The 10,783-nt window shown below is 60.4% G+C and overlaps 1 protein-coding gene across 1 annotated transcript; it reads left to right on the top strand.

Annotated features, from left to right (window-relative positions):
• The first annotated feature begins 471 nt into the window (after nt 1–471).
• Nucleotides 472–9,462, top strand: MEN1 (menin 1). The gene is made up of 10 exons (XM_024198808.3): nt 472–553; nt 910–1,360; nt 1,693–1,901; nt 3,651–3,779; nt 4,105–4,145; nt 5,133–5,220; nt 6,132–6,268; nt 6,595–6,733; nt 7,248–7,418; nt 7,819–9,462. Exons 2-10 carry the CDS (start codon nt 919–921, stop codon nt 8,263–8,265), a joined length of 1,803 nt encoding a protein of 600 aa, XP_024054576.1. The 5' UTR covers nt 472–553; nt 910–918; the 3' UTR covers nt 8,266–9,462.
• Nucleotides 9,463–10,783: the final 1,321 nt, after the last annotated feature.

Genomic DNA, 10,783 nt, shown 5'->3' with positions numbered 1-10,783 from the left:
GTCGATGACGACATTAAAATTCCCACTCTGCCTTGGACGGCTCAAATGGCCTCAAGGTTTAAAAAAAGTAAAGGCCCAGACTGGCGCTGGGTGCGGACAGCCCTGGAACGCCTCCGGCTGGAGTAGGCCATGCGACTACAGTGCCCATAATTCCTTGAACAACTACAAGTTTCAATGCACTTCCAGAAAACTACAGCTCGCAGCATGCACCACGGCAGGTGGGCCCTCTCCCTCGGGCGCCAAACTTCATTTCCCAGGAGGCCGTGGGCAGCCAGTTAACGGGACCACCACTCCCAGCATGCCGTGGGGCACGCTGGCGTCCCTACCCAGGCATCAGACTACATTTCCCATAAGGCACCGGGGTTAATTATAAGCTATAACTCCCAGCATGCCTCGGGGGACATGGTGTGATTGGCTGGCCAGGCGGACTACAATTCCCATCGTGCCCTGCGGAACTGCGGCTCCCATGGTGTCTTGCGGGCCTAGCATGGCTGCTGCTGTACCTGTGCTGGGGGAGTGAAGCTGGAGGGGGGCGGAGGGGCTGCTGCCTCTGGTAAAGGGGGCCTGGGGGAGCGTCATGGAGGGAGGGGGACCAGAGAGCAAGTGTGAAAAATAGGGGCACTTTCTTTTCGGGTGGGGAGGGATAGTTGTCTGTGTAAGACAAAGCCCCTAATAGCTGGTCACCCTCGATGGGGGGCCAGGGTCCCCTTCAGTGGGCGGCGGGGGGGGGAGAAAGACAGAGATGGGGGTCCCCTTCAGTGGGGGTGAGAGACAGGGGTGGGGGCCCCCTTCAGGGGATAGGTGGGGAGAGAGGCAGACACACAGCTCCCAGCTCTGGCTGTCTGACCTGGCTCTGGGAAGGCCCTGGCCCTCTCCTCAGCCACACCTGATGCTCTCTCCTCTCCCCAGCTGCCCGCCATGGGGCTGAAGCCATGGCAGAAGGCCCTGTTCCCGCTGCGCTCGGTGGAGGATGTGGTGCGGTTATTCATGGCCGAGCTGCAGCAGGAGCAGCCCGATCTGGTGCTGCTGTCACTGGTGCTGGGTTTTGTGGAGCATTTCCTGGCTGTGAACCGCGTCATACCCACCAACGTGCCGGGCATCAGCTTCGAGCCACGCCCGGGACCTGAGCCCGACAGCCTCACCTACTTCCCTGTGGCCGAGCTGTCCATCGTGGCCGCGCTGTACGCCCGCTTCACTGCCCAGATCCGTGGCGCTGTCGACCTGTCCCTCTACCCCCGGCCCGAGGGCTTCTCCTCCCGCGAACTGGTCAAGAAGGTGTCGGACGTCATCTGGAACAGCCTCAGCCGCTCCTACTTCAAAGACCGGGCCCACATCCAGTCCCTCTTCAGCTTCATCACAGGTAGGGGGCCCACTAGCATGGGGGTGGGGACAGTACCGCCCTGGCCCAGTGTGCGGCGCTGCACTGGGGCAGCCTGAAAATACTCAGCTCTGCTTTTCCTCTTGCCTGCTCCTTTGCAGCACAGCACCCCCTAGTGATGGCTCATTGGAGTTGGGACTGACTGAAAGCAGAGCACCCCCGACTGAGCTCCACCCTGCTCTTTGCAGCATAGCACCCCCTAGCACCACACTGGTGCAGGGCTCAGCACTGACTGCAAGGGGAGAGCGCCCCCTAATGAGCCCTATGCTGCTCCCTGCAGCACAGCACCCCCTAGTGCCATGTGTTCCTTGCAGGCACTAAGCTGGACAGCTCAGGGGTGGCCTTTGCTGTGGTGGGGGCCTGCCAGGTGCTGGGGTTGCCGGATGTGCACCTGGCGCTCTCGGAGGACCATGCCTGGGTGGTGTTTGGCCAGGACGGTGAGCAGACGGCCGAGGTGACCTGGCACGGCAAAGGCAATGAGGACCGGCGCGGGCAGACCGTGAATGCTGGCGTGGCTGAGCGGGTAAGTGAGGGGAGGCCATTAGCTTTGAGGGGTTGGGGGGTTGCAGTGAGACGTAGCTGCAGGAGGTGGTGCAGTGGGGGGCTGGGGAATGGGGCTTGGGGGTCTGTGCAGGGCTGGGGCTGTCTGCTTGGATCAGAAAGCTGCTGTGCAAGATCCCCTGGGATTTAACCTTAGTAGATGGTGCAATTGGTAACTAATAACTGATCCACATTAATTGGTGTCAGTAAGGTATCTGCCAGACTGAGATCAGGGCTCCATCCATGGGGCCAGGTGCCGCTCAGACCATGGGCAAGATCTGGGGGGTTCTATCACATTCTGGGGCACAATGCAGACCAGTGAGGGGTGTGTCACCACCTGCCCTGGGTGCCGCGCAATGTTTTGCTACTGTAGATCCCACCTGGGCTTCCCACAAACAGCATAGCAGCATGCAGGTACCACCCTGAGTGTCTGTGGATAGCCGCAGTCCTGGTCCAGCAGCTCTGACCCCAGCAGCCTGTCAGCAAACACCAGCCATGCTCTGGCTTTCAGCAGCCTTAGTTACCACCCGCAGGGCAACCCCAGCTCCTGGTCCCGAATTTTCTGCACTGTCCAGTCCGTCCCTGGGTGGGTCAGATATTAGAGGTCAGTATGCAGCAGTTTGCTGTTTTAACTGGAGTTACCCAGACGGCTCAGTTGAAACACAGCATAGGATTGGACTTGATTTAAAAAGAATAAAACCAGTTGAATTACAGAGAGAATGTGAGTGAGAACAAGTATGTGGTGTAAAGTCAGAAACAGTTACAAGGGAAATCCCGATAAAGCGCATTCTAGCAACTAAACGCAACAAACTGGACTTGGCATGTGCTTCCAGCAACGGGACAGCCCCAGTTCTCTGGTCAGAACCCCTCACAAAGGCTGGTTCCTTTGTCTTCTCAGGTGTGTGTGTGTGAGAGAGAGAGAGACAGACAGTTCCCCCCCCCCCCCAAGTGTGTTTGCCCCTCATTTTCCTAGTCTGTTCCCTTTGACATGCACTGTCCTGAGGTTACCCCTAGATCAAGTTCCTTCCTGCGGTGAGGATGGAGCCATGGGGTCTCATGGTAAAAGAGGTTCCATGCTGTTTGCTAAAATGCAGAGTACTCTGTTCCTTCCCCAAAGAGTGGCCGCTTGGCTGGTGTTTGCCAGTTAACTCTAGTGACACCTGGCTAGAGGTGCCAGCTTGTCCTTTGAGGAACAGTCCCTTCCGCCCCTCTGCCTTGTCTGGTAAACACATTTCAGTCATAATGTCTGGTTATGTTTGTTACTCTCCATATAGGGCTGCTCCACACATCCCACCAGGATATTACTGAGCAGGGAGTTGTTACTTTTCAAATCATACCTCACAGGACATATTTGATACAAATATTACAATGGTGTGCAGGGTGTGAACACAGTGGTGCATTCAGTCACTGGCCCCCATCGGACCAAATGCCACTGAGACCCCGGCTGAGATCAGCTCCCCCGCATCGGACCAGGTGCTGCTTTGACCCCAGCTGAGATCGGGGCAGGGGCTGCATGAGGCCAGGGGCTGCTCAGACCCAGTGAGAGACGGTCCCTGCCCTGAAGAGCTCACAATCAGAGTAGAGGCATCAAGAGGGGAAGGGACTTGCCCAGCATCAGAGGCAGAGCTGGGGATAGAACCCAGGAGTCCTGGCTCCCAGCCCCACCCCACTGCTCTGGGCTCAGGGGTAGCCTGGCCCAGCTCCCTCACTCACCTGCCGCTGTCCCCTGCAGAGCTGGCTGTACCTGAAGGGCTCGTACCTGCGCTGTGACCGGCACATGGAGGTGGCCTTCATGGTGTGCGCCATCAACCCCTCCATCGACCTGCACACTGACAGCCTGGAGCTGCTGCAGCTGCAGCAGGTGGGACATGCCCCCTCTCCATGTGTGCGCGTCCAGGCCCCTTCCCCCTGGGCACACCCCCATGCCTGCCCTATCCACAGGCCCATCTACTCACTCCCTCCCTGCATGGCCCCCTCGAAGTTGTTCTAGTCTCCTCTACCCCACATCCCTCCAGTGCCGCGCGCACCCCACACCCTTCCATGTTCATCCAACCATTTGTCCCTCCGCCATGCACGCCCCTCCCTTCCACTGGGATTTTATCTACAGGGGACACGGGTCTCATCCCCTACCCCCCACCCCCCATGGCTCTGTGTCCTCAGTAACCCACCCTCCCCTTTCCTTGCAGCGGCTCCTGTGGGTTCTCTACGATATGGGGCACCTGGAGAGGTCAGTACAGCTGGGCTTTTGAAACCACAGCTCAGGGAGGGAGGTCTAGTGGTTAGAGGGGGGGGGCTGGGAGCCAGGACTCCTGGATTCTATCCCAGTTCTGGGGGGCAGTGGTGGGCACCCCGTGGACTTGAGCTATCACCTCTGATCATTAGTTTCTCCATCTGCAGGGTGGGGATCATTAGGCGTGGCAGATGCAGGTTTTTATTTTGTATAGTTTTGACAGCTAACATTGATGTTTATTTGTAAGCGTTTTTCCTGTTTGTATTGATTTTAAATGTTCACCTCTGGGGGACGTTCTCAGGGTCAGCCCGTTGTTTAGTGATGGGAGTGGTTGAGATGGCAAAAGTTTGCAGCTTTGTAACCGGTAGCACAAACTGTCCCCGTCCCCTGTCCAAGTACGCCAAGGAGATGTCCTTCAGCCGGCCGCATCGGCCGCGCTCTGCTGACTTTGCCTGGCTGTAAACATTGGTTTTTAGCAACTGAAGTGTATTTTCACTGGTTTGTGCGCGGCAGAATCCCTCCCAGCCTAGGGCTGGCGACCCCGGCCTCCCTTCGTAAAGCACGTAGAGCTCCGGGGCTGGGAAGCGCTGGCTGGGACCTACGCAGGGTTGGTGGGGATGGAGATGTTCTCTAGCAGAGCCCAGCTCTGGGCCAGGTCGGCTCTTCTCCTCCTGCCTGTGGGGCTGGCCCGTGAGCGTGTTCTGCTGGGATGTGTGTGCCAAGGAGTCGCAGTGCAGAGCACGCGGTGCAACAGGGGATGGCACTGGCAGGAGCCAGTGGGTGGGTCTTACCCAGCACCCCTTGAAATCAATAGGTCTTTTACCATCTGCTGCATTGGGGTGCCCCGCCCCCAAGTGCCAGGCATTGCAGTGCTGCCCCAGTGCCGCCTGTTGGGGGCAGAAGTCAGGATACAGGGTCCCTCCCCCCATTCCAGCTGCTTGTCTCCCCAAGGTAAGATCCCTGTCTGCTCTGCTGCCCTGGCAGGTACCCGATGGCGCTGGGCAACCTGGCCGACCTGGAGGAGCTGGAGCCGACACCAGGCAGACCAGACCCCCTCTCCATCTACCATAAGGTGAAGGGGTACAAGCTGGGATTGCAGGGGTGGTGGGTTGGGACTGAGGGGCACTGGCAGAGCTGGGGGGAGCCCAGAGCTGGGATCACAGGGGGCTGTGGATTGGGGCTGGGGGGAGCCCAGGGCTGGGATCGCAGGGGACTGTGGGTCGGGCTTAGGGGCACTGGCAGAGCTGGGGGGAGCCCAGAGCTGGGATCGCAGGGGATTGTGGGTCGGGATTGGGGGGAGCCCAGGGCTGGGATCGCAGGGGACTGTGGGTCGGGCTCAGGGGCACTGGCAGAACTCTGGGGAGCCCAGGGCTGGGATCGCATGGGACTGTGGGTCGGGACTGAGGGGCACCGGCAGAGCTGGGGGGAGCCCAGGGCTGGGATCGCAGGGGACTGTGGGTCGGGACTGGGAGGAGCCCAGGGCTGGGATCGCAGGGGACTGTGGGTCGGGACTGGGAGGAGCCCAGGGCTGGGATCGCAGGGGACTGTGGGTCGGGACTGGGGGGAGCCCAGGGCTGGGATCGCAGGGGACTGTGGGTCGGGACTGCGGGGCACCGGCAGAGCTGGGGGGAGCCCAGGGCTGGGATCGCAGGGGACTGTGGGTTGGGCTCAGGGGCACTGGCAGAACTGGGGGAGCCCAGGGCTGGGATCGCAGGGGACTGTGGGTCGGGACTGTGGGGAGCCCAGGGCTGGGATCGCAGGGGACTGTGGGTCGGGACTGGGGAGAGCCCAGGGCTGGGATCGCAGGGGACTGTGGGTCGGGACTGAGGGGCACCGGTAGAGCTAGGGGAAGCCCAGGGCGGGGATTGCAGGGGGTTTGTGGTTGGGATGTAATTTGTAAAACATAAATGTTCCTGAGTAGTTTGGTGAGAACGTCCTTTTATTCTGTGTCTTCTTCTGCCCCCCCCCCCCCCATCCCCCCAGGGCATCAGCTCAGCCAGGAAGTACTACAACAATGAGCACATCTACCCCTACATGTACCTGGCTGGCTACCACTGTCGCAACAAGAATGTCAAGGAGGCGCTGGAGGCCTGGGCTGATACAGCCACTGTCATCCAGGAGTGAGTGCCCCAGGAGCCTGCCCTACGGCCCCAAACCTTTCCCTTCATTAGGGCCTGGCTGGCCACCAGCCCATGGAACTACTTGCCTAAAAAGGAGACCGGAGTGATTCATGTCTGGAAGGACATGGTGCCTTCCCCTCTAGGGGGCGCTGGCTCTGATCTGGCCCCAGGCCTGAGGATTGGCTGGCAGCGGGGGAATGGGACACAGGGGCTGGCCCCAGGCCTAGGGGCTGGATGGCAGTGGAGAATGGGACATAGGGCCTCTCCCCTCTATGGGGCGCTGTCCCCAGCTGCTCACTGCCTCCCTTGTTCCTGTCCTCCCCCAGCTATAACTACTGCCGGGAGGATGAGGAGATCTATAAGGAATTCTTCGATGTGGCCAACGACGTGGTTCCCAACCTGCTCAAGGAGGTGGCCAACCTGGCAGAGCCACTGGAGGAGAAAGGTGCTGGGGAGAGAGGAGAGGTGAGGGGGGTACTGAGTTGGATGGGCCTCTGGGATGGGGGGGGGGGGGGGGGGGGGGGGGCGGGGGGGGGGGGGGGCGGGGGGGGGGGGGTGGGGGGGGGGGGGGGGGGGACGGATGACACCAGGCTGGAGGGGCTCTTTAGCCCTTGGCGCATTGGACCCCTGGGAGGCACTCATCCAGGGGTCAGCAACCTTTCAGAAGTGGTGGGCCGAGTCTTCATTTATTCACTCTAATGTAAGGTTTCGCGTGCCAGTAATACATTTTAACGTTTTTAGAAGGTCTCTTTCTATAAGTCTGTAATATATAACTAAACTATTGTTGTATGTAAAGTAAATAAGGTTTTTAAAATGTTTAAGAAACTTCATTTAAAACTAAATTAAAATGCAGAGCCCCCCGGACCGGTGGCCAGGACCTGGGCAGTGTGAGTGCCTCTGAAAATCAGCTTGCGTGCCGCCTTTGGCACGCGTGCCATAGGTTGCCTACCCCTGCACTAACCCCTCTCTCCCCGTTCAGGGGTCCCCGGTGCAGGCTGGGGGCTCGGCCTTGCAGGACCCTGAGTGCTTCGCCCACCTGCTGCGCTTCTATGATGGCATTTGCAAGTGGGAGGAGGGCAGCCCCACACCTGTGCTGCACGTGGGCTGGGCCACCTTCCTGGTGCAGTCGCTGGGACGCTTTGATGGGCAGGTGAGGGGGGACCCTGGCAGGGGTGCGTCTGGGAAGCAGCGTGCGTTGGGTGGTGAATCGTCTGAGCTGGGGGGCTCAAGTGGTATTGGGGGGGATGGGGAGTGTTGTGCTGAGTTTGGGGGACTTGGAGGGTCCCTGCTGGATTTGGGGGCTCAGGCTGGAGTTTTGGGGGACAAGGGGATCAGTGCTGGGGGGCTCAGGGCTGGGGTTTGAGCATGTGGGGGCTGGGGGTCCCTGCTGGATTTGGGGGTTCAGGACGAGTTGTCAGCAGGGCAGGGGGTTTAGGGTTGGGCTTTGGGGGGTCCCCGCTGGATTTGGGGGCTGGTGCTCTGGGGGAGGTTGGGGGCTGGGCAGTGGCTGTGGGGTGCTGGCCCCTCCCCTGACTCCCTCCCTCCCCCAGGTGCGCCAGAAGGTGACGATCGTGGCGCGGGAGGTGGAGGCCAATGAAGACGATGAGCAGGGCAGCGAGGACCCCCGCGAGGGGCGCCGGCGCGGACCCCGCCGCGAGTCCAAGCCTGAGGAGCCCCCCCTGCCCAAGAAGGCCTCCGAGCGCCGGCGCCCCAGCTCGGGCCAGCGGCCAGACAAGCCCCCTGCGGCGGAGAAGGAGGAGGGGGGGGCCCCCGCCCTGGGGGTCCCCCCTGCCCCTCCGCCCGAGGGGCCTGTCCTCACCTTCCAGAGCGAGAAGATGAAGGGGATGAAGGAGCTGCTGGTGGCCGCCAAGATCAACTCGAGCGCCATCAAGCTGCAGCTCACGGCCCAGTCCCAGGTGCAGATGAAGAAGCAGAAGGTGTCAGCCCCAAGAGACTATACCCTGGCCTTCCTCAAGCGCCCCCGCAAATCCCTCTGAGCTCCATGGGGGACGCCGGGGTGCAGTGCTGCCCCCTGCCAAGCTCTGCCGGGCTCAGCTTCACGGGGCGAGGAATTGTTGCCTTTAAATAGGGCATGGGGAAGCGCCCTGCCCCCGTCTCTCCCAGGTGCAGGGGCTGCCTCACCCCTGCTGTAGCTTTCCTGGGCTCCCCATGGTGTGAGGGAGGGGGCTCTGTGGGTTTGATGCTGGGGTGGGGGGGAGCTCTAATATTACCCCCCCTCCAAGACAGGAGCTGTCATGGCCTGAGCCCTCCTGAGCTCTGGGGTTCAGGGGTGGTGAGTTCTGTGTGTTCTCCACGTATCCGGGAGAGCTGCAGGAATTGAGTGGAGGTTCTCTCTACCTTGCACCCCTTCTGCTGAGGAGATATGGCCCCCTCCCCTCTGATACACACTGGAGTGCTTCTGGGTGAGGTGTCTCCAAAATACAGACCCACGTGAGCCAGCCCATGCCCTGCCCATGGGCCGGGCTTGTGCCCACACCCTCTAGAGGAGAAGGAAGCCGCATCCCATTCTGTGCCCCCAAACCAGCCATGGCGGGAGGGGGGCTCTTTCTCTTTAGGCTGGGGGTGGGTGGGTTAGCAGCTGACTTTGATCTTTCCAGAGTCCAGCTGCTGTGTCCTAAGCTTCCAAGGCATCTTCCGGCCCTGCACAAAGCCCTGGGTAGAGCCACAGCTGTTCAGCGTGGCGGATGCAGGGCTTTGTACCTCTTCCCCCCTGGAGTTTGTAATGTAAACTTCTTCCTCCCCGGTCATGCTCCCTCCCCCCCATCTCCCCCCTCTAGGTCGTCATGCCCCCCCTTCTGTTCTCAACTGAGGCCTTTCCCTTGACAACACTGGATCTGCTGTAGGGGGTAGGGGCAGACAGCCAGGGTTGCTGGGGGGAATCTGAGCATGCCACTAGCACGGGAATAATGGGGTATGACCAACCACTGGGAACGCAGTGGGCTTTCTGTGGGGCTGTGATGGGTCCTGCTAAACAAGCCCCAGCAGGGCCATAGCATTCATAGTGGGCACTGCCTTCCCCGTACAGCTTAGGCAGAGAGCTCCTGAGGCTGTGCTAAGTGGGGAAGCCCACGGACTTCTAAGCAGCATGTCCTGCTGGACCCCACTGTCTCCCTCCAGTGGCTGACATGGGGTTTGCATTGAAGGGCCATGGGGGGCAGAGCTGGGGTGGGGGCAGGCAGGGCTTTGTACAGTTAGAAGGGGGGTGGATGGTGCTGGGGTGGGACAGCTTTGGCAAGACTGTGATAAACAGCCTGAGGGTTCCCAGAAAGGGGGGAGGGGAGGTATTCGTCTACTAAATGTGTATTTTTTAGTAGCATGAAGGGTTAATAAAAAAGTTGGTTTTAAAATAGTCTGCCCCTAGTGGCTGGTTTGTTTCTTGCAGGTGCTGGTTCCTCCTTGGGAGCAGGGCAGGAGCTGGCTGGGGGGAGCTCCCACTACTCCAGCCCTGGCCTCTCCCAGCAGGGGGCGCTGTAGGGAGTAGGCTAGAGGCCCCCTGCAATACACTCCCCTCCTTCCTCCCTGGCCTCAGTCCCCTGCCAGTCTCTCAGCCCTCAGGCCCAGACAAGCTAGTTTCCCTGCTGCCTTTGCTCAGGGCTTGGCTGGTGCGTGGCCTGTGTCCATGGGCGCCAGGTTTGTATAATTTTTGGTGGTGCCCAGAATGGGTCCAAGCAGAGCCCTCCAATCCATAGGATGGACTGGGGCTACTGCCCCCGGCCCTACCCTTCACGGGGATGTGGGGTCCTGAGTATCCTGGCACCGGCAGCAGCAAGTGACCTGGCCCCAATCTGCTCCACCCTGCTAGCTCCTGACATTGCTTGGAGGAGGGGGTGAAGGCTTGGGGGAAGGGGTGGAAGGGGGGCGGGGTCTTGGGGGAAGGGGTGGAGTGAGTGGGGGCGGAGCAGGGGCAGGAAGAGGTGGGGCTGCTCACTGGGGCCAGGCCCCCTGTTATCCCCCCAGGCTGCCCTGGACCCGGGTCCCCCTGAAGCGTGAGGCCCCTCAAAGCGTGTCCTAGGGACAGGACAGCTCTGAAAATATAAGCCCAAACAGTGGTGTAGCTGGGCCCATATTCCTGAATATTGAGTGGAGCATGGGCACCAGGGGCCTAAATAACTTGCCGCCTATGTCTGTGTCTAGTTCTAGCCTACAGTGGGGTTCCCTGCAGTGCCAAGGGAGGGGGAGAGGGGGTTCTTGAGCCAGCCCTGCGCAGGCTTTGTGGCAGGGCGCTCGGTTCAGGCTGTCACAAGCGATCAGTGATGTTTGCAGCAGAGAAGGATAATTTGGTGCTGACCCCAGGCAGGAAAGGGGGTTGGGAGATGCCTGCTCAGCTCAGAGCGGGGATGGATTTTCCTGCCCATGTGTAGGTGGGTGATGGTGCCACAAGACTATTGTTGGTGCATGGCCTTGGGCTAGCCCTGTACAAATGGGCTTCTCAGATTTGGGTACAAAACCCAGGAGTCTGACTCCCACCCCCTCACCCCACTAGGCCCCACTCCC

Source organism: Terrapene carolina, unplaced genomic scaffold, assembly GCF_002925995.2.
Source record: "Terrapene carolina triunguis isolate 2854851 unplaced genomic scaffold, T_m_triunguis-2.0 Scaffold89, whole genome shotgun sequence".
Classification (NCBI taxonomy): Eukaryota; Metazoa; Chordata; order Testudines; family Emydidae; genus Terrapene; species Terrapene triunguis.
The sequence above is the reverse complement of the archived record's forward strand: the minus strand, read 5'-3'. Positions and strand labels throughout refer to the sequence as shown.